Raw genomic sequence first — 21166 nt, forward strand, 5'->3', positions numbered from 1 at the left:
AAGCTCCTATCTTCTACTTCGTCCACGTTTTCGCGATTTTCTTCGGGTTTCGAAGCTTCTGCAACATTATTTTGAGACTGGAACAGTGGGAAGTAGGACACGATGAGGTGGAGCTTGGAAAAATTACTGATCACAAGGTGGAACACTGTCTTTGCCCGAACCATCATTCAGCCACTACCCTTTTTTGTTATCTCCAATTTTTTTAATTGCACAGCACCCTCAAATTGACAACGGGCCTTGGAAGGCGACCGCTTTCGCTCTGAAGCTATTCTGGCTTGTTGCTGGACTGCTCATGAATAGTTACGAGATAATAATCCACGATTTCCGGCCAGCATCAAGGAGCAGGTTCTCATTCATGTCCATGAAGGTCTCTACGGAGTGTCTGGGCCGTGTCTTGGCGATCGGCTGGTTGCCCTCAAATAGAATAAGACCCCTGTGCCAAGACATCATTGCAGGTCCCGAAATGAATCTCAAAATCCATCAAAATTTCGTTCAAAGTCCACATAAGTCTCGATTCCCTTGCGGCTTGTTTCTTTCCAACGCTCATCTGCGTCTTTTCCCCTTCTTTTCCAGAGTCCTTCTTTTTTGTGCGTTGAACCTTTCAGCTTGGTTCTGAGGTTCCTCTACCTTCCGACTTTTATCCTCCCTCTCTAAATACGCCAACTGTGCTACGTCTGTCTCTTCTTGTCTTTCCCATCCTATCGACCACTAGGACCAGACCCTCACGATGTTCGCAACACGGTTCCTGTTTTTCACCCTTGCCCTCCTCGTTGCACTCGTAACCGCGGTGCCAACCCCACCGCACGTCAAGATTATGCGCCTTCGCCGTTCAACATGCCCGAAGAAACCGACGACCGCAGTTCCACCCGCTACGACCCTTCCTATTATCGTTCCAACTTCTACACCATCCTCCAGCTCTGTCGCTGTTCCCAGCTCTGCTAGCTCAAGCGCACCCACTTCGGAAGCCGTTTCAAGCTCCACCGTTGCCCCGAGCTCTAGCTCCATCCCAAGCTCAAGCGTTGCGCCCAGTTCAAGTGTTGTCCCCACCCAGAGCATTGTTCCCAGCTCAAGCTCCAGTGCTATCCCCAGCTCCTCTCCCGTGACCTCAAGCCCTGCAAGCTCTTCTGCCCCCGCTACCACCTCTGTCACGCCTTCAAGCTCATCTGCGGTCCCTGCACAGCCCACCAGTGTGAATCCGGGCGTCCTTGGGCAATTGTTCCCCGTTCAAGGATTTGGTAACAGGGCTTGGTCCACCACCGACGTCCTCGGCAATGCACTCGCCCTTTCCGATAGCACTTTCCGACCCCGAAACGTTCTCCGATCGGTGGTCCACAGCTACACCAACGCTCCTGATGGCAAGCGAGCTATGAGGGCATTCTATCCCCGTGGTTCGTATACATTCGGTTTCCAACCCCAGGGTGGATTCTCCTTCTATGCCCCCGGCCCTGCCTCTGTCGACCTCACTACCGCCAAAGAAGCTACCTTCTCGTACTCCGTATTCTTCCCTCAAGGTTTCGGCTTCCAGCTTGGTGGCAAGCTCCCCGGTCTCTGTGAGTACATCCTTTCGGATACCAGATTGCCGACACTTATTACCTGTTTCTAGATGGTGGAAACAGTGACGGCGAGGCTGTCGGATGCTCTGGTGGAAGGAAATCTTCTTCGTGCTTCTCTGCTCGTCTCATGTGGCGCGCCGACGGCGAGGGTGAATTCTACGCCTACCTCCCCCCTTACACCGACGCTCGTTTCGCTGCCAACAACAAGCTCTGCTCCGGGCCTGGCAATCACTGCAACCCCACTTACGGTGCCTCCGTCGGTCGTGGTTCTTTCCGTTTTGCCACCGGTGCATGGACTACCGTCAGCGAGCGCGTTCGCCTCAATGATGTCGGTCAAGCCAACGGCGAGCTCGAGCTCTTTGTCAACGGCAAGAGCGTCGTCAACATCAGTGGCCTCATCCTCCGCGACAGTGGTGCTGGACGAATTCGCGGTATGCAGATGCAAACTTTCTTCGGTGGTACGTCAAGTTACCCCTCCTTAGGTTCTCTTGTCCCCTCTAAAATTCTTCCTCTTCAGGTTCCAAGCCGGAGTTTGCCAGCCCCAAGGACCAGGAAGTCTTTTTCTCCGACTTCTCGGTTGCGATCACCCAAAGACTCTAAAAGCTAAAAGCTAGACACGACGACACGACCGCACAAACCTCCTTTTCCCCACCTCTGGAAAAGATTTACGACTCTTTGATGACGACCTTACACTCCTTCCACAAAACGCAGGTCCCTCTCGGACACAATCGATCAACTAGACGCTGGCCATCGATTGGTACAGCAACATTCGCGCCCTTTTTTCTCTTCTTGTCTCCATTCTGCTAGTCCAGACTGTCTTGCACTATCACGATCTAGCAGCATCGAGCAAGCATCGACGCTGCTTCATGACACTAATGATCATGAACCCCTAGATCGCATGCCCAATTTCTTGTCCACTGCGGGGCACATCCTAGAGATGCTTATTGTACTCATACCGGATCTCGACGATTCGTTGCTACATATCTACACCTACAGCCCCTTTGTAGCGCTAGCGCATTTTTTGTATCATTTACTTGCCCCCCTGCTTGGAATCTAGCACATGTACCACTGCTCAGGAGTCAGATGTTGTCGATCTGATTGTAAGGATCCGGATTTGCATCCGCCGGTGCTGCTGATGCTTCCGTCGGTGCCTTGAACTTCTCTCTTCCCGACTGTCATCTTGGTCGATCGCCCAAGGCCCTGGCGTTGACTTGGTGACCGAGTGATGGATACCCGGACACACGACTTCGTGGAGGCTAACCGGAAGCATTTCAACGAAACAGCCTCAGATTATCGGCCCTCCAAGTCATCTTCAGAATTGGCTAGACGGTAAGCGTCGAGGGAAGGTACTTGATCACGAAGTATTCGGCTCATGCAGAGCGATAGTATTGCTCGCGCCGTTCTACGTCGCGAAACATTTGACGATGAAACGACAGAAGTTATGGATTTTGCTTGCGGACCTGGTAATACCCGCTCGCAAGCCGTGACACAACAAAACTCTGACAGCATTGATTGCTTCATTAGGTCTACTCTCTCAACAACTAGCACCCCATGTCAAATCCATAGTGGGGGTGGACATCAGCCAGGGCATGACGGACATCTACAACAGCTTCGTCTCCAATCAAGGCATCCCTCCGGAGGAGATGAGATGCATGTGCGTTGACTTGTCCACGCATAGCCCCCAAGAGCTACAGTCCGGTTTCGACGTCGTAATAGTGAGCACATATTTTTCTTCTTTCCTGGCAATACCCAAGCAAACGTATTGGCCGACCCTTGAACGCATGCCAGTGTGCCATGGCATATCACCACTTCGAGTCCATTGCAGACATGACTCGTATTCTGACGAGTTACCTGAAACCCAACGGACGTCTCCTTGTAGTAGACCTGCTCAAAGCAGAAGATATCGACCTGGACGTCATCTTCCCGGAACACAAGGACAACATCGTAGCTCACAGAGGTGGATTCAAACAGGAGGACATCGAGGAAGCTTTCACAACTTGTGGATTGCGACTCGAGTTCTGGCCCGACATCGCTGTCAAGAAGAGCGGTCACGATCTTCGCCTCTTCATCGCAAAAGGGACCAGGGAGGATAAATAGTACGACAAACAAAGTGATGATAACGGTATCACTTCAACGAGAGACAACCCCCAAACTTCTTCCTCACAACCACATCCATCTTCTCCTTCAACTCCCTAAACGTATCCCACCACGCCTGCCCAACCCTATCCGTCTGACTCCCATCAGGCTCTCCTTCCTCGATCAATTCCGACCCTGGCCAAAACCGCCTCAACAACACCAACCACCACTTCATCACAGACACTCCCGTTTCAAGGCCAGTATCAGCAGCCACATTCCCATCCACACATTGCAACAGGAATTTGGAGAGGTAGTCCACGTCCTTCTGCCGCGGAGCCCAGTGTCGATAAGTTGTAACCCACGTCTCCAGAACGTTCTGTACGTCAGACGCATCCGTAAAAGCGAGCTTTTCCTTCTTGGTTTTCCCATGTCGGCGGAGAGTCGGTACGGTACGGTATCGAGCATACGGAGGAGGTGCGCGATAGACCTTGAAACCCGGGGGAAGAGTGAGCCTCTTCGCCTTGAGCACTTTGCGCTCAGAGGGCGGAGACGGTAGCTCTCCCTTCGCCTTGATCAACCTCGCTCGAGAAAGTTGCTCCGCTTGAATCGATTTTGGTAGCGCCGCGAACACTTCAGGGTCGATTCCCAAGTCCCGCAGTTTGGCATCCGTGACCTGAGCAAGGACTTTTTTCTTCTGCTTCTTCTGCATATTTCGTTCCAACAACGCAAACAGGGCGCTTTTGGTGGGCGAGATGGACGACCGTGACTTTGGAGCTAGCTGCTGCGTGATCCGTTTGTAGTTTCCTGGACCACCAGGTTTCTCCGGGAAAATATTGGGAGTATTGGATCGCCGAGATGGGAAACCAGACTCGAATGTGACGCGAGGGGGAGGTCGGAGGCCAGGAGGCTGGTTGGTGGGACCAGAATGTGAAACGAATGGCGTGGACGGTTGGCGTCTGTATTCGTTCTCCAATTCTTCTCGGATTTCACGGGGAAGAGCCTCCAGAACCGACTTGTCGACTTGAGAGAACGAGGGAAGGTCGAAGGCTCTCTGATTCTGATTGGATTCAACCGACGGCTTCACCGGGTCTCCTATTGGCGCCTGTACCGCTACAGCTGCGTGGCCACCAATACTGTTGGCGCCAGCCTTCGAAGTTCCTGCTGCCCTCGAGCCGTCGTTGCGTCGCTGAAAGGGAAGCCTGGCCTGGCCAAGTGGCACCTGAGGGGCTGAGTTGGGGGCTTCCAGTTTCTGGATTTGGATGCCGATTCCTCTGAGATCCTTGGGGTCAAAGTTGAAAGACTTCAACATCCTCCACACATGGTCGCCAATGATCTGGTCGTCACTCGTCGCTCTTCCTCCAGGACCAATCAATGCGCCTTGTTTGCTGAATACGTCACAAGGACCATGTCCCAAGAACTGCAACTTGTGTGAGTAAAGACGGTGACAACGAAAGGATTCATGGTTACCTTTGCGGGCTCCGCTGGAGCAGAAGGGTCTCGCTTCATGATCTTCAAGGTAACAGACCGCCCGACCATGTTGACAGCATCCAACCGTTTCTTGACCTCCGCTGCCATCTGGCGGATAAACTCTTCAGCCTGTTCGTTATTCTCAAATCGAATACCATACTGCGAAGGTCATTAAGCGCGGGCTCGCCTGGATAAGGGCGAACGACGTACGTTGATCTCGCAGGACACCGACTTCCTGGGCTTGTCCGACTCTAGCTTGCGATCATCGACACCACGGAGAGCATTATACAGATTTTCCCCAGTCGCCCTCCCCAGGGCGTCGATAAGCTGCGCCTTGCTCTTCTTCGTCAGTTCACCCAACGATGTAGCACCAAGCTTCTCTTGAGCTTTCTTCTTCGTCTGCCACCCAAATCCATGCAGGTCCGTGATCTCGAGAGGGGCGAGATATTGAGGTACTTCTTCAGGACGAAGGTGGTAAGACCCTCCTGGCTTGGCTTTACGAGTCGCAAGTCGTGCCAACAGAATGTTGTGCGCAATTCCGATGCTGACTGGAAGAACAACGGTGAGGGCTCTCTATCTTAGGCTATAGTCGTCTCTGCACGTACTCTCACAACTGGTCACGTTTCTGACAGCTGCGCGGATCGTCTCCGCGTAATCCTTGGCGACGTCGATGGTTGGGTCTTCCGTTCTGGCGCGTAGTTGTGAAACAGCCTCCGTCACGTCGATTATCGCTTCGTCCACAGACACAGCTTGCAGGTCGTCCGCATGTGACATCAAAACGGTATAAAATTGGAGAGAGAATTGTTTATATCTGGTTTACTGCCATTAGACACCGGACAGTAGATACAGGCATCGATGCTCACCGTTCAAATTCATAAGGTATCGTGATGATCATGGGGCATAACTGGCGGGCTTGTTGAAGGCTACAAGGGGCATGAACATCTTCGGCAAGCGGGAAAGAACATCATCATACCTCATCCCGTTCTTGACGCCAAACTTCCTTGCCTCGTAACTGCAACTAGCGATCTCGCTGGTACTAGATGCTCCTCCTTGGCTTCCTTGGGAATGGCAAACCACCACGGGTTTGCCTTTCAGCTCCGGTCGACTGACGAGGCCTGCTGCCACGAAGAAGCAGTCAAAATCGCAATGCATGATGACGCGGTCGTGTACTTCTACCGCCCTTCCCTTTCCTTTCCACTTGGACTTGCTACCTGGGGACTTCATTACAAACTCCACCCCCCGCATGCTCACCCCACCCCTTTCGGAAGGGACTTTCCCCAAGTGCGCGACAGCGCCTTCTGCGATCGCGCCTCCGTTGGACTCGGCGCGTTCTTGCGCTTCTTGCACAAGTTCTCTGAGTTCGGCTTTCCAAGTGGCGAGGTGATGAAGACGTGAATTCCTGTAGTAGCCCTCGATGAAATCAGGTGCAACGGATGTGTGGGCTTTCCTCCACTCAGGATTCGCCATTGCACGTTGGGCGTTAGGATTGGATATTGCCGAAGCATACCCTGGCACCCTAGCCGCCTCTTCCTTGGATTTGGGATCCGTGACATATAGCGGGTCAGGCTTGGGCGTTGGCGCTTTGGCAGCCTTTGTGGTCGACCCAGAAGAACCTGAGAGCTTGACGTGGTCTCCCAGCCCTTGTGCCCTTTGTTTACTGCCCTGAGAGCTCTCAGGTCGCCCGTCTGGAATGTAGATGAAATCGCGCCAGGGAAGGAGCCCTCCCGCCTTTGCACTTTCCACGAGCCATTCCGGTCGAACAACCTTCATGTGCTTGAACTCCCTCATCTTGGCAGGAGTCAACGAGCAAGTAATGATATGGGTACTACACGGAAGTCAGAATAGGCTCCAATTGAATACAATTCACGACGCACACGATGCTCTTCTTATCGAGGTAAGGCTGAAATACACCACCATGTTGAATTATTAATTGTCTGAGGTCCTGGACTGAAGGTTGCGTCCATCCATTAATCTATGAACCGCGTTAGCTTTGTCCATACGAAAGGCAGCTAGAACGCACATAGATCGCGAGCCCTTTGAAGATTCCGTCCTTTACTTCTTTCCCTTTCAACGAATCATTCTGGATTTGCAATTTGGCGCGTTTCCGGTGCATGTACTGCCCAAACCCTCCAAAGCGAGCAGGTCCATAGATGTCCGCATCTTCGCTCGCAACCTTTTCTGCTGTGGTAGTCGTTGCCTCTCGTATCTCTTCTTCCTCCAGATCTGAATAGCGACGCTTTAGATACGGCTGAGCTGGAGGTGGGGGTGCAAGGTCCTCAGATGAATCCGAATCCGAACCGTCTTCGTCGACATCTTGAGGTTCAGGTGCTGGTTTCGGCAGATCACCAGGTAATGTGGCCTCTTGCAGAGCCCTCAGGAACTGAGAGTCTTCCTCTTCAAAGTAGTCCGACGAATTTTGGGAAACCATTGGCGAGCAACCGTCATTGTCGTCGCTGCCTGCAATGATGGCGGGAGGCAAGAGTCATCGCCGCTGACGTCGCCCAGCCGCGCTTGATGGCGAGGCACCCAAACACAGCCACATCAAAATTGATCCCTAACCATGACCGTGTCCCGCTTGTACCTCTCCACGGCGAATCATAGCCCACAAGATGAGGGCTGTCGCGGGAGTTCCCCTGACCGGGAGTCGATTACATAGACAGGGAATAGAGATCACACATTCAGATCTTAAATTAAGGTTGTGCAATAATGTTGTCTGTAAATATAGCTCCCTAAAACCAATCTGCGTTCGGCACTGACGGCGGATGAACACGCAGAACCTATCATCCAATGTGGTGGAGAATTGCTCGGGCCTGGTGAGGAGCAGGATACAAGGAGACAGCACCGCCTGAAAACATATAGCTCTCGTAATTGATGCAGATGCCAAACTCTAGATGATGGCCGTCTATTCTTAGAACAAGAAGAGATATAAATGGGCGCCGCAATCACGATTGAACCAAAGGACACCCTGCTATTGGTCCTCAGCTTGCCCGGCGCAAGCCCCCCATCCATAACGGTGAGCGCCCTCCCCTTTGGCTCACGTAAGGCGCTCAATGCTCATTGTCTTGCTATTCAGGGCTGGTCCCATTGGATGCATCAATAAATGTGAGTCTCTGGGCGAGAATGGGAGTGGGGAGAATACTGATGGAAAGCAAGAACTTGACTCGGGATAGCCATGCGAATACACCATCTCTTTCTCACTTTACTGGCCTATGGAGGTTCAGTTCTCACCCTTCCAATCGTGAGTTTTAATACTTGAATCCAGTAGGTTCGAATGGCTTCCTTACCTGCGGTCTCGACTCTTCAGATTGCTAGAGATACTTCAGATATTTTCCCCCGCAATACGAAACAGGACATGATCATGAGGATGAAATTTCGGAACATGGCTTACGCCAAATCCCTGATACGCCGCGAACTCCTATCCTTCTTACTGGAAGCTCGTAGTTTCGATGAAGAGCTCGCAGCAGCAATTGCGGCCCAGACAGAAGCTAAGCCGAAGAGGCGCTTCACACAGCTCAAGATTCGTCATGGTCACGGGCAGGGCCAAGCCCCAGACAAGGGTTCACCAGTGAGTCAAGGTCTCGTGCGAGATCACACATAGGGCCTTGGTTTGATTTCTGACCTACGCTTAGGCCTCGAGATACAGCTCAGTAACCATGTCCAAGTTGGCCAAGAGCACCGCAGGTGCAGCTGCTAAAGTCCAAGCAAAGAGGCGAAAAACCCGAATCCAGTGTCGAGTGACGCATGGTCGGAACAGGTGCTTCAAGGAGAGCAGAGTCAAACCGAACTCCATTACAGAAATCGACGACGAGCTGAGCCAGCAGACTGGCAATAAGCCTGCTACAGGCTCAGTCAAGAGTGGGAACAAGTGAAGGGGGTAGGATCGGAAGCTCTTAGGTCACTGGGCGCTTGCATCGCTCGTGCGTACTCCAATAAATGTCCACATTTGCATTTGCAACACAGAATAAAAAATGTGCTTACTAACAGAAAGTCGAAAGAACGAAAGGATGTATAGAAGGGTGTGCTAACCGCCACCGCAGTAAAGTCATCAAACGAAAGACCATAAGGCAAAGGAAAAGGATACCCCAACAACCAGCCAGAAGTCAACTTGGACCGCCCGCCTGGCTGCACCAGACCCCGTGCTCCCCTTACTCGTACTCCCCAAATGTTTCTTCGAGAACGCGCCATGGCCGTTCGAAGTCGCCAACACCGCAGGGTCCACTGTCGCAGTATTGAACATCCTTGTCCTCACGCTCGTTGCAAACGTCTGAACCGGGTTATCCTCGACTTCATCCAAAGAATTGTCTGTAAGGAAGACCAGTGCTGCCCCAGGTGCTGGAACCTTGATCGAACACACGTTCGTCGTGCCGTCACATGAGACTGTTAAGGTGTCCTCGTCGCCTTGTAGACGGCCGTCCGATTCGAAGTTGGCACCGAATGTCTAGGGGACATGTAGAGCAAGCACTGTTCAAGGCGGGAAGGAGAACTTACCTGCCCCGCCCAAGTGAAATTCCCTTTTTGCGAAACGGACGAAGCCGATAGGTATCTTTCCAAGAGAAATTAGCAACCATCACACTGTAAGAAAGTATTCCACTCACTTTACCCTGACCTGGGAGGGGCTTGCATTCGGCTGACCAGTATGTCCACCACCAACGGATATAGACACAGTCACATCATTTGCGCCGGAAGGGTCGTCAATGAAGTTGATGAGGAGTACCCTGACTGGATTCCCGTCTTCGTAGATGCCATAGGCAGGGGTGTATGTGCTCCTGTTATTGGCGGCTAAATCGAGGACTTGGGCTTTACCAGATGGGCCTAGTGCCTCAGCCATGACCAAGGCAGAATAGTAAACAGGGCCAATCGTCCACTGGTGGTAAGCAGTTTGATTCGTTGGAGGAGCTGGAGGTCGATGTCAACAAACGACACAGTCCATCCAGGAGAATGTAAAAGCTCTTACGAGTGAATGGCTGTCAAAAATACCTGAATGTTAACGACCGTGACTTTCGAAGCGAATAGATTGGCGTACGTTATAAAACACGTTTTGGCCACCAATGTGGAACATGGCTCCAGAAAAGTTGGAGTGCGCCATTTGCATTGAATAGTCCAATGCCCAGAGTGCTGCACCGAAGGAATCGCTGATGCCAGCGAAACCCCCACACGACGCTGTATTCGTTTCGAACATCAGCATAGATTTCCCCTTCGCTTGCGCGTAGGCAGTGGCATCCAGGTATCGGGCCAACGTGTTGACCCCGGATTCATGGTTCAGATAGTTCTCGAACATTTCTTGAGGATCTCGAGGTGTCCCAACGCCGAATTGGGCGTAACAGTTGTCGGAAGGGTAACTGCAAGTGTGGAAGGTGAGAATATGGAAACTGTCAAGAGAATGTTGTCAACCGCACTGTTCGACAGAAAGAAAGGCTAGATTGTCGGAGAACTGGTCGACGAATCCCGTATCCCAGACCATCTCCGGAGTCCAATCGCCAGACGCGATGCTGGGTCCCACCAGGATGTGCTTGTTGGTTACATGTGCATCTCCCGACATTGCGTCGACCAAGCGTCTGAATTCATCGAAGTAGTCGTCAGGACCATAGTTCTAGAAGGGCTTCCATAAGGGATGGCAAAGGGTCATAGGAAGAGAATGGCCTACCTCGTCCCTGTGGCCGTGGCGCTTGTAGAGATCAGGTTCGTTACCAGCTTGAAGGCCTATCAGCCGAGATCCCAAGACTTGCTGGCCAACTTCGGCAATGGCGAGCTGAAAGTTGGAAGCGTCCATGAACGGGACACCCAGGAACCAGTCGACGTTCACAAGGGACGATATGTTCCCTAGCATGTAGATCAGGTCCGCTGTGTAGTCCAGAGGAGGGGTTTGCGTCTAGGTATCGAACAGTTTAGAGAGCTATCTTCCAGCCAGCGAAGAGGTTGAAACTATTTACGGGGTTGGATAGACCGTCTTCATCTTTCGACAAGATGCGGCCGTCCGGCAAACTTGGGACGAGAACAGCGGTCTCTTGGGTGTTCCCTCCCACTCGAACACGAACACTTCCACCTCTTCGAATAAGATTCGACATGAGATTCAGAAAAGGGACCATGAGGACCGTTCTGGAATCAGAAACACACGATGGTCAGTCAGCGCCGGTGAGCATTCGATTGGACCTATTGAACGCACGAATTCTTGCCCACTATACTCATGAGATCAGAAAGGTCTCAAGTAGGACAGTTCAGAATGGCTTACAGACTTGATTAACCACCGACATCTCTATCGAGAACCCAAAGAAAGCCCCACTTTGTTGTATTGAAACGCCTGGTGTTCCGCCATTTCGTAGCTGCAAAGCAAATCGTTTGGTAATGGGTGGATTTGGCGGTGGTGGAGGCTCCAAAACTGTTGGATTATACGCAGCTGCACCTGTATAAGTGGCCGCCGCCCCTGAAGTTGTTGAGGCTCCTGGAGAAAATAAGGGTTCTTGTCCAGGAAGATAATAGACAGTGACAGAGGCCGACGCGGTGAGCGTGTACGCCAAGATGCCCAGCAGCCATAACCGTGTTGGCATCATTCTCCTTTAGGATGTACGTACTTCCGAGCCCCTGTGCTGCGAAGACCTTTGGCGAGGATAGATGGCGAGGTAGAACGGTGGAGATAAAACTACCCTCCTGGTAGCGTTCGTATGCTCGGCAAGTCAGCCGCTCGACTATCGATCTTCTCCCAATTTTCTGCATTCACAATTAGTTAATCGTATTGCGGAATCCGGACTGCGCGAGGGATATCACGGCGTTCGAAGTGCAGCTTACAGGGCATCAGACTGACATCCTTAATCCCTCTTCCATGCATGCGGAGCAAAGGGTGAGAAGCCTTACTTACAAAATTACATCCCCCCGAGTACGGTGCCATGATCGTCTGAGTTACATCTCATTCAGCATCAGGAAGGGTCTGAGCGGTCAGGCTGTGATAGGGACACTACAATCATGTCAAAGTCTCGAGCGGCGAAAATTACCCCCGTTTTAAAGAAGCGTTCCTGTACTGGTAGGTCATCTGGGAATTCCTCTGCCCAGGTAATGAGTAGCATATGCACAGATGGCAGGTCCATATGCATATTATCACGGCCTTCAGGATCTATTCTCCATATCACTATCGTTGCCCATCTTGGTCGTTCTTCCTGCCAAACTTCATGGGGCCTGCCAAATGCCAGCTGTTAAGCGCTCACCGGGTTCCGTTTTCGGACTGCGCCGCGGAGTTTGAATAGTCCGATTTCTGGAAAACGCTGGGAATTAACAGGCTCTCTATGAAGGAATCTGCTTGGATAAAAACTATTCAAGGTCCTGTAACTACCGTGAGTGGATCCAGCAGACGGCAGCACCCTCGTATTCCGCATTTCGCCTCGCGATAGTCACAGGAGCTCTGCTGGTCTCCACATGGATAGGTCGATGTATCAGGGCCCCCGTCACGGTTTCTTAAAACCTAGCCGATACTGTGCGATAACGAAATTCTGGGACCTTGCATTTACTTCCATCTGTCAGGGCGTGTCCAGAAGGCAGTCATGTGGCCAGAGACGCCGTCCGTAGAGGGCCATTGCAAACGCGCTGGTGTGAAGCTGGCCATTTAATCTCGGTACGTGTAAGTCCTCTATTGTAGCACCCAATGTTGGATGCCTTTCTTACAGGCGCCAACCCCCCGTTTCCCGATGTCGGACGCATTGTTGGGGTATAAATGCAAGAGGCGAGACACAGAGTACACAGCACCGTCGTCGAGTCTCTCCTTTCGCGGTCTCTTCTCCTTATGACTCTCCCAGACTACTTATGGCCTGCAAGTCAGGCCATTCTGCTTGCGATATCCTCAGTCTCTATTGCTTCGGTGCTCCTCAGGGCTCTCGATAGCTCCAGAACCGGGACCAATCATACGCTTCCTCTTCCTCCAGGCCCAAGAGGCATCCCATTTCTTGGAAACTTACTCCAGATCCCCGTGAAGAGCGCGTGGCTCGTATATAATGACTGGCGAAAAAAATATGGCAAGTGGACTACTCACATCGTACCTATATTGAAGGACTGATGAGTTCCACTTGCAGGCGATATTATCTATCTGAAGGCTTTGGATCAGCCGATCGTTGTCCTGAACTCGTTCGAGGATGTGGTTGCACTTCTGGAGAAGAAGTCGGCGGCGAACTCGAGCCGAGCCCAACTCCCTGCTCATGACATGTGCGTTCCAAGGACCCACATTCATTGGCGACGCTTGCTGACCGCAAGTCCTTAGCATGGAAGCTAGCTGGGCATTCACATTCACGACCTATGGCCCGCAATGGAGGGCCCGTCGTCGAGCCTTCCATCAATATCTCAATCAAGGGCGAATCCCAGACTATCACCCAATCATCCAACAAGAAACAGCCACCTTTCTACGCGCCCTCCTCGAACAACCGGATGACTTTATGGCCGAGATGCGATCGTAGGCCCTTCTCCTGCTTCTCATGTCCTAAGCCTGATCAATGGTTTCCTAGGCTGTTCTCGCACATCATCATGCGCATCGCATACGGTGCCAAAGACTTCGAGTACAACAACCAAATCATTCGTGACGCTGAGGCCATCGTCGACAGGCTTCTCGTTTCAATGACCCCGGGAAGGTTTCTCGTCAATGTTATTCCAGCGCTGAAATGGGTACCTGCTTGGTTTCCTGGTGCCGGATGGAAGCGATTCCTACTGGAAGGCCTTGAATTGACCGAGCGTGCTCTTGAGACGCCCTTCAGGGATGCTAGTGAGCGTCTGGTACGTGTGTATTCTATTCCAATGGTTGTCACCAACACTTCCACTATGCTTATCATTTTACTTGGCCTTGTTTAACAAAACCAGGGCTCAGAAGGTACACATGACGAGACGCCGAGTATTGTTCAGGGATTAGTGAATCGACTGCCACCAAAGGATGATCCAACATACCCTGAGATGGAACGAATGGCGAAAGATGTATCCGCTACAGCATACGCCGGTGAGCCTGCTTCTTGACCGTGGCTTTCGAATTTTGCTCTGACGTTTCTCTTTTTCAAGCTGGTTCTGATACCGTGAGTCCACCCACCCGTGCGGAATTCGCTTGATAGACTCAACCGACATGGGATAGACTGTCAGCTCGGCGCATGCACTGATCCTGGCACTCGCTATGCACCCCGATGTTCAGCGCAAGATAAAAGAAGAGATCGACAGCATTGTCGACACAACTAAACAGCTTCCCAGCTTTGGCGACCTTAAAGAAATGCATTACCTTCAGGCCGTCACAAAGGAGGTCAATCGGTGGTACAACGTCCTTCCCTTGGGTGAGTACAACATATGACCAAGTTAGTCGCTGGCACTAACTGTCTTCTCCGATTTACTCTTCCCTGCAGCCGTCCCTCACCTATCGATGGAGGACCAGGAATACAAGGGCTATTTCTTCCCCAAAGGAACAGCTTTCCAACCAAATACATGGTAAGGAGGCCTGTCGCGTTGCCAGAGGGTACGCTACTTACAGGACTTGTCATCAGGGCCATCCTTCACGATCCAAACGTCTTTGAAAGCCCATACGAGTTTAATCCCGAAAGGTATTTGAAGAATGGCCGCCTCGATACCACGCTCTTGGATCCCGATTTAGCTGCATTTGGCTATGGTCGTCGGTGAGTCCTCCACAGAAACCGTTGGTTTGACCTGACGTGAATCCCTGATACCTTTACCAGAATTTGTCCTGGTCGTCACCTAAGTCACGATTCACTCCTTTACATGGCAGCGACCGTTCTCTCAGTCTTTGATATTCGCGCACCAAAGGATGGTGAACCTCTCAAACTCGAGGCCACACCAGAGACCATGTCGTAAGTTATTTCAATACAATATTCAGTCGTATAGCCACTGACTGGATCACGTTTCTACCGTAGGAAAATCGTCCCGTTCAAATGCGAGATCACCCCTCGCTCTGAGAAGCACACTGCTCTGGTTAGGTCACTCTCTTGACGACAGAAATTTCATGAAGAGGCTGTGAACTATTCGTGCCATCTCGTTTTACGTGATCTTTTCCTGTCAATAAATACCTTCGCTGTCTTGTATCCACGGATGTACAAGTTGCAGCAAACACATGGGCGCTGGACTCACTGGCGTCTATTGAGTAAGCTCCGATTTGAAATTCCGTCCCTCTGGTACCTTATAAATCACCTCGGAAGCTGTAAGCTCTCTCAAGAGGCCTGTCCCATTCTTACTTTGCCGTCCCCTCTAGCTCCAGCTCCCCATTTGCCATCGCCCAATGACGTCTCCGCACGCTCCGCCTACGGACCTGCAGACGGTGGTCGACTCTGAAGTCAAGTACACACTCCTCTTGCCTATCACCTCGAAACTACTGATTAGCCTTGATCCTGGAATTCAGGGAATGGCACTTCCGTACGCCAATATCTAAGAGTCAGGATCGGAACTACCCTGAGACTTACGCTGGGCCTACCTAAAACCATTAGATATCTACTTCCATCAACGAAATGCAGATGAACATGCAGAAGCGCTACGACTACGAGACGCTGTGCTCCGTCTCCGCCGCGATGGTGCATTCGTCGCAGTGCCTCTTTCCCGAGTTAACGAGGGTCCGATTGGGCCCCACCCAGTAGGTAAAGCAGCGAACATCGGTGTTGGGAACGATCTGCCAGTGACTCACGACACAATTGCGCACAGGATCCTACGAGATATGGTGTCCTGCGGAGACCTTCTCGTCCGTATTCTCCTATCTATGCATGAACCGCGGGAATCTCAGGTAACTGGCGCACTTCTTCAGCGGCCCACGAGTTTACTAATTGGTCGGGGTGATAGCATATTAGTACACCCTCTTACCCGCCAACAGGTCAGCCTCTCCTGTCCTATTGTCCAGCGCTCAGCCTCTGACGACTATTGAATGATACTCATCCATTGGCTTATAATCTGCAGAGAGCGTAAGCCAGGTCTAATTACCTCACTTTAGGAAGTATGACGTGCTTATCATGTGGCTAATCCAGTGACCACGATACCCGAGTGGCCTGGATTGGGCCTTCATACCCGCTGGACCTCTCAACACTCCCAGTCGAAAGCGAAGAGATTCCCATCCAATATCCGAGTCTCAGTCAGTGACAATGCCCTCTTTTGCGTCCCAAACTGATCACCCGCTCACCGACTATCTGGGCCGATTGTACACAGAACTAGGCTATTCGGCGACACCGACATTGACCCTGGAGCAGCGCCTGAAGATTGGTGATGCTGTAGAGTCGAAGCTCAAGAACGAGAAAGAGGCTGCACCGGCGCCTCCCCGGGAATAATTCCTAGTGGACTGGGATGGGAACAGCAATTCGAACTGCTATTCATACAGTATACCGTGACAAAGAATACAGGGGATGTCTGTTTTGTATATTAGCTTTAGTTATGGTTCGGAGAGATCATCATCCAGTCGTAACTACTGTAGTTAGCTGAGGTCGAAGGTGCTGGAGTTGTGAAGTAGTCCAAGGGGAAAGACAAAGAACGAATACGTTTCCTTGTGTTGACCAAGAGTCCAGAGAACAGGAAAAGTTCCAAAGGGAAATATCATAAGCGAGGGCAATAAGAGGTGGGAGATTGAGGAGTATCAGTTCGATTCGAATCAACACCTCCAGCTCGCCTAAAACGGGGTAACGAGTTACCAAATCTGAACATGGAGGCACGAAAGAGAGAGCGGCTCACGTCTGGTGTGCCTGGGGCAGATACGCTTTGGTAGGACGATGTGCCGAGGCATTCAGATAAGGTTACAAGTCGATAGCCTGCCGCCTGGAGCCGTTGGATGGCGTATGGAAGCACTTCGTATCTATAATCGAAAGTTAATACCGGTACGAACGCGAATCTGGCTAGATGAGTGACTTACGCAGTGGTTGCTAAAATAATCGTGATGAAAGATGACGCTCAGCCGTCTATATCAACACTCGAAGAACTGGGGCAGACTTACCAATGGTCTCATGATTAAGGGTAAGAATAGTATTGGGACGGCCTCCGATGGCTTGGTCGTACAAATTGCGGGAGGTCTGGGCCGAAGCGCCCGCAGTGTCTTGTGAACTGCAAGTGGTAAGGACATGTAATGGTCTCTCCTTCCAGGGCTACAGACTCACTCAAAGTCCCAAATAACGACAGTCTGTCCACGGTTTCCAGCGGCGTCCAAAACGAGGTCGTTGTAACTGCCATAAGCTTGATTCGAGAGGTGGGTAATGCTACGTTGAGAATAGTTATCATGGTCAAGGACTTACGAGGTCGCATAAATGCCGGCTTAGCGCCGGTGATTCTCATGAGCGCCTCTGAGAAGAGGATGAGCATCGGAAAAGAGGTGGCTAAATATAGGTCGACACTCACGCTCGACTCTCCACATCTCATCGTGAACTATAAAAAGACACATCAGCATAATGTTATCCGCCCTGGGGAAGCAACCCTAGCAGAACAAAGTGTAAACTGACTTTGATCCCATGAGAGTGTTGCAAGATTTCGATGGCCCCAAGTATGGGAGGCGACTAGGTGGCCGTGGTCGTATGCATACTTAACTCGCTCCCTGTTGGCAGGATCGTAGATACATCCCCCTAATTAAAGTAAATTCATTGGTATCAGAATCCGAGAGCAATGGGAGAACGACAACATGGCGGATGAAGCGAAGGAATTCGAGAAGCAGAACCGCATGTGGATGGATTGTACACTCACAGTTGTTACCATCTAGGAGAAAAGGCACCTTGGTCAGCTGGCTGGTTCGGTGCGACAGTCGTTGGATTCGAACTCACTGAAGAAGAATGTGCCTTTGGCACCGGCTGCATCGAGGGTATTGACGATGTCTCGCAGATAGTTGTAGGGGCCATCGTCCTACGGAGCGTCGCCGTCAAGCCTCTGTCTATCGTTCCAGATTGAATAAGGCTAGTCACTCACAAAAGTTAGAGCAACGGTGTTCGGAACAGTACATTGGCGAACAAGTCGCGCTCTCTGTCGCTTTTCAAGTGGGGTCGCTGAAGAGACAAGAGCGGTAGAGAGCAACGCAGCGATAGCAAGGAATGTCTTTGAGAACATAGCGGGTTTGTGACAGCTAGAGGATAGGCTGGTCAGACGTTATTGAGAAGGTCGAAATACCATCCCCAAGTGGAGAGCCTATATACCTTTCCTTCCACCAGGATGCACCGCCCAGGCTCAAGAGACTCGCATCTCTGTAGCCTAGAGTGTGTCAGCCAGATTATGGGATACCTTCCGATTTTCCAGGTCTCAGATTTCTATCGCCAGCGGGATGTATACGGCCGACAGCCTGGTCTGCGTCACTCTACTGTGTTCGCGTGGTGTCCCTTGTCAAACCCATCCGAATCCCAAGAAGGTTTGTTCTAAGCAGAAAGGGACTCGAGTTATATTTGGAATACTTGCTTGTTGGAGATGTGACTCTGAGCGGTCGGTGAGCGCCTTTCCGTTTGAGGTTACCGGTTATCGCTGATTCATTCAGGCCGCCTGCCCTAGTAGTGCGAGGGACTTCGACAGAATGGGATTGCGACTGGATGGCCCACGGCATGGGGAATGGGGAAAAGGAGACAGGGAGCGTAACATATGGAGGAATAATCAGAGATTCTTTCATTTTCGTGAAAGGCGGCCCAATGGCTCCAAAGTTTGTTGGGCGGGCGCCCATGATCAAACGAGAAAGCCGTAACTGCATGCCAGAACCAAGGGGAAGAAAGCCATAAGGCGTCTCTCGGAAGGGCTTCCAGTTGACCTCTCATGCACAAATATAAAACATTTGCAATGCGCACGTTATAGTGGATTTCAAGAGCCGTTGCGAATACGGAACGACAGGCTGGCATCCAGAGGGAACGGAGAGGTCTGTTAAGAATCTGTAGTATTAGTTCATAAATAGTCGCACACTGACGCGGAAGCAAGGACATACCGATTCAAAGATGACCCAGCGTTTCAGCCCCTCGAACGAGGCTAGCCATCGGTACATTTCCACTCTTGTGACGGCATTTGGGCATCCAAAAGTCATTTCGAGACTAATGAGCCCCTGATGAACCAGTCATCTGAGCATTGGTCTATTTTAAAGACCCTAGATTCAGATAAGACAAGAGAAGAAGTTACATCATAGCAAAGTTGTAGAGACGAGCTACCACGGAGAAAGAGAATAGTCGGTGTGGAGACTTCAAGTCCAGGCTTGGCAGTGCTCTGTCGGCCGAGTTTCCGACATCAAGCCTTTCAATCCCCGCGACGGTTCCTTCCGTTCCGGCATCTGCTTTGCCGGGAAGACCGATACCCCTATTTCTCGAGATGCGACACGAGTCCAGCCCGGATGCTCAAAGGCGAGCCCTCCACCTCATTCGAAAAAAGTCCATTGTAGTGAAAATCATACTACATATCTACATACATGCGAATCGTCTACCCCAAATCAATCATTCCGATCGATATTTTGTCCCCAGTGCAGCACACAAAGCAAAACCCCATCTCCGAATGACGGCGACAACAGTTTCGTAGATGTTGAAAAATATACCCAAGTAGAAATGTGCATCATAGGAAGTAACGGGGGCTTCTGTCTCCCTGTGGTGGTCTGAATCTCCAACATTACCATTATCCCCATCCCTATCCGCACTCGTCGTGACTGTTGGATTACTGCTACTCAAGTTGGCTTCTTCCCGTTCGACTCGAAGATGGGGAAGATCCTAGATTGTCTGCACGCCAATGGTCTCGGCCCACTCGCCAAAGAGGAGGGAGATACTCTCGCCGTTATGGGTGCGGCGAATACTTTCAGCGATGGTTGGGCTGACGTCGACCGTAACGAGCTTGGTCAAAATGTGCCGGTGCTTGTCTTGTGGGATGGTGTTTGTGACCTGGAAATATTTACAGTTAGAGGTAGCCCCGCAACGCAGAACAGGTTGGGGTGAGACATACCACCAGCTTATTGATGGGCAGCTCGTTCAGCGCTTCCAGATCCGAACCGGAGAGCAGACCATGGGAGATAAGCGCGTAGATTTCACGAGCTCCCTTTTCGTGAAGCGTTTGCACCGCCAACGACAAAGTGCGGCCGGTATCGATCATATCGTCGACAAGGATAACAACCTAAACGCACACAGAACCTTATGAGTAAGCCTTTCAAGAATAAAGGCATAGCGCGCATGCACACCTTGTCCTCTACGTCTCCAACAAGTAACTCCATCCTCTCTGGTGCAGTAAGGGACTTTCCAGCCCGTTTCCGATGGATGAGGGCGAACTCGACCCCGAGTTTGTCGGCAATAGCAGTGACCCTACACAGAAAGAAGTGAGGGGGTGGGGTGAAAGAGCGGAGCCCATCATCAGTGTCCATATAAAGTCAAGATGCAGCACGTCATACGGACCTCTTCGCACCACCCGCATCGGGAGAGACTACGATAGCTTCTTGCCAGCCAGGAATCGAACGTTTGATATAGCCAATCATTAGTGGTTCCGACCAGAGGTTGTCTACTGGGATGTCGAAGAAGCCCTGGATCTGGCTGGCGTGGAGGTCCATCGTGATAACATGGTCGCAGCCCGCCACAGTCAACATATTGGCGACGAGTTTGGCAGTTATTGGGGCCCTTGATTTATCCTTTTTGTCTTGGCGGGCGTAGGGGTAACAGGGGATGACTGCGGTGATTCTCCTGGCTGAGGCGGTCTTGCAGGCGGAGACGAGGATGAGAAGTTCCATTAGGTGGTCGTTAACGTCGTTGCAGCCGGATTGGATGATGAAGACGTCTTCGTCTCGAACAGACTCTGTGATCCTGACGTTGATTTCTCCGTTGGAGAAGTTTTTGACTGTGCACGGCACAAGGGGTACGTTTAGCCTGCGCAGGCGACATGAGTCACTGTGGCCCAACTAGAGGACTACGCTGCAGAGCGCGTCTAGAGGCTCACCGCTCAGCCACTGCCTGGGCGAGCTCGGGGTGACTGTTCCCTGAAACATTTCTGTGAGGTTTCGGGCTTGAATACAGGAGCACCAAGGGACTCACCCGTCAAGATTCGGATAGAGTTGTTGTGGTACATTTTTGAAGGAAAAGAAGAAGAAAAGGGAAAGAAATAAAGAGTCTATTGCATCAAGGTTCAAGCTCAAGGAAGAGGGGAAGATAATAATGAAGCGCTGCCAA

At 51.4% G+C, this 21166-nt stretch overlaps 8 protein-coding genes across 8 annotated transcripts; 4 read left to right on the forward strand and 4 right to left on the reverse strand.

The window, feature by feature from the left end:
• Nucleotides 1–727: 727 nt before the first annotated feature.
• Nucleotides 728–2153, forward strand: CC1G_06068 (alginate lyase; the record flags this gene model as incomplete). Its single annotated transcript, XM_001839826.1, has 3 exons — nucleotides 728–1550; nucleotides 1604–2011; nucleotides 2071–2153. The coding sequence occupies 3 exons, from the start codon at nucleotides 728–730 to the stop codon at nucleotides 2151–2153; spliced, it is 1314 nt and encodes a 437-aa protein (XP_001839878.1).
• A 625-nt stretch (nucleotides 2154–2778) lies between these two features.
• On the forward strand, nucleotides 2779–3650 carry CC1G_06069 (hexaprenyldihydroxybenzoate methyltransferase; the record flags this gene model as incomplete). Its single annotated transcript, XM_001839827.2, has 4 exons — nucleotides 2779–2882; nucleotides 2940–3016; nucleotides 3078–3268; nucleotides 3342–3650. The coding sequence occupies 4 exons, from the start codon at nucleotides 2779–2781 to the stop codon at nucleotides 3648–3650; spliced, it is 681 nt and encodes a 226-aa protein (XP_001839879.2).
• A 28-nt stretch (nucleotides 3651–3678) lies between these two features.
• Nucleotides 3679–7524, reverse strand: CC1G_06070 (REV1; the record flags this gene model as incomplete). The annotated part of the gene is made up of 8 exons (XM_001839828.1): nucleotides 3679–5046; nucleotides 5097–5255; nucleotides 5307–5644; nucleotides 5702–5907; nucleotides 5960–6019; nucleotides 6070–6921; nucleotides 6971–7068; nucleotides 7117–7524. The coding sequence occupies 8 exons, from the start codon at nucleotides 7522–7524 to the stop codon at nucleotides 3679–3681; spliced, it is 3489 nt and encodes a 1162-aa protein (XP_001839880.1).
• A 951-nt stretch (nucleotides 7525–8475) lies between these two features.
• On the forward strand, nucleotides 8476–8965 carry CC1G_06071 (hypothetical protein; the record flags this gene model as incomplete). The annotated part of the gene is made up of 2 exons (XM_001839829.2): nucleotides 8476–8661; nucleotides 8726–8965. 2 exons carry the CDS (start codon nucleotides 8476–8478, stop codon nucleotides 8963–8965), a joined length of 426 nt encoding a protein of 141 aa, XP_001839881.2.
• Nucleotides 8966–9141: 176 nt separating this feature from the next.
• CC1G_06072 (hypothetical protein) lies at nucleotides 9142–11641 on the reverse strand (the record flags this gene model as incomplete). Its single annotated transcript, XM_001839830.2, has 10 exons — nucleotides 9142–9534; nucleotides 9585–9639; nucleotides 9692–9992; nucleotides 10051–10060; nucleotides 10120–10435; nucleotides 10493–10686; nucleotides 10741–10965; nucleotides 11027–11192; nucleotides 11260–11272; nucleotides 11326–11641. 10 exons carry the CDS (start codon nucleotides 11639–11641, stop codon nucleotides 9142–9144), a joined length of 1989 nt encoding a protein of 662 aa, XP_001839882.2.
• Nucleotides 11642–13090: 1449 nt separating this feature from the next.
• On the forward strand, nucleotides 13091–16363 carry CC1G_06073 (DOPA-dioxygenase; the record flags this gene model as incomplete). Its single annotated transcript, XM_001839831.2, has 14 exons — nucleotides 13091–13097; nucleotides 13151–13280; nucleotides 13336–13524; nucleotides 13577–13841; nucleotides 13926–14058; nucleotides 14118–14131; nucleotides 14188–14380; nucleotides 14450–14531; nucleotides 14588–14716; nucleotides 14777–14908; nucleotides 14972–15029; nucleotides 15307–15467; nucleotides 16067–16170; nucleotides 16245–16363. 14 exons carry the CDS (start codon nucleotides 13091–13093, stop codon nucleotides 16361–16363), a joined length of 1716 nt encoding a protein of 571 aa, XP_001839883.2.
• Nucleotides 16364–16625: 262 nt separating this feature from the next.
• On the reverse strand, nucleotides 16626–18113 carry CC1G_06074 (hypothetical protein; the record flags this gene model as incomplete). Its single annotated transcript, XM_001839832.2, has 10 exons — nucleotides 16626–16881; nucleotides 16939–16948; nucleotides 17020–17126; nucleotides 17180–17255; nucleotides 17315–17362; nucleotides 17418–17444; nucleotides 17519–17638; nucleotides 17757–17768; nucleotides 17834–17912; nucleotides 17976–18113. 10 exons carry the CDS (start codon nucleotides 18111–18113, stop codon nucleotides 16626–16628), a joined length of 873 nt encoding a protein of 290 aa, XP_001839884.2.
• Nucleotides 18114–19729: 1616 nt separating this feature from the next.
• Nucleotides 19730–21131, reverse strand: CC1G_06075 (ribose-phosphate pyrophosphokinase 2; the record flags this gene model as incomplete). Its single annotated transcript, XM_001839833.2, has 6 exons — nucleotides 21032–21131; nucleotides 20937–20976; nucleotides 20402–20866; nucleotides 20191–20311; nucleotides 19959–20126; nucleotides 19730–19897 (listed from the first exon to the last, which is right to left on the reverse strand). Exons 1-6 carry the CDS (start codon nucleotides 21063–21065, stop codon nucleotides 19730–19732), a joined length of 996 nt encoding a protein of 331 aa, XP_001839885.1. The 5' UTR covers nucleotides 21066–21131.
• Nucleotides 21132–21166: the final 35 nt, after the last annotated feature.

Source organism: Coprinopsis cinerea (genome assembly GCF_000182895.1).
Source record: "Coprinopsis cinerea okayama7#130 chromosome 2 map unlocalized cont3.2, whole genome shotgun sequence".
Lineage (NCBI taxonomy): Eukaryota > Fungi > Basidiomycota > Agaricomycetes > Agaricales > Psathyrellaceae > Coprinopsis > Coprinopsis cinerea.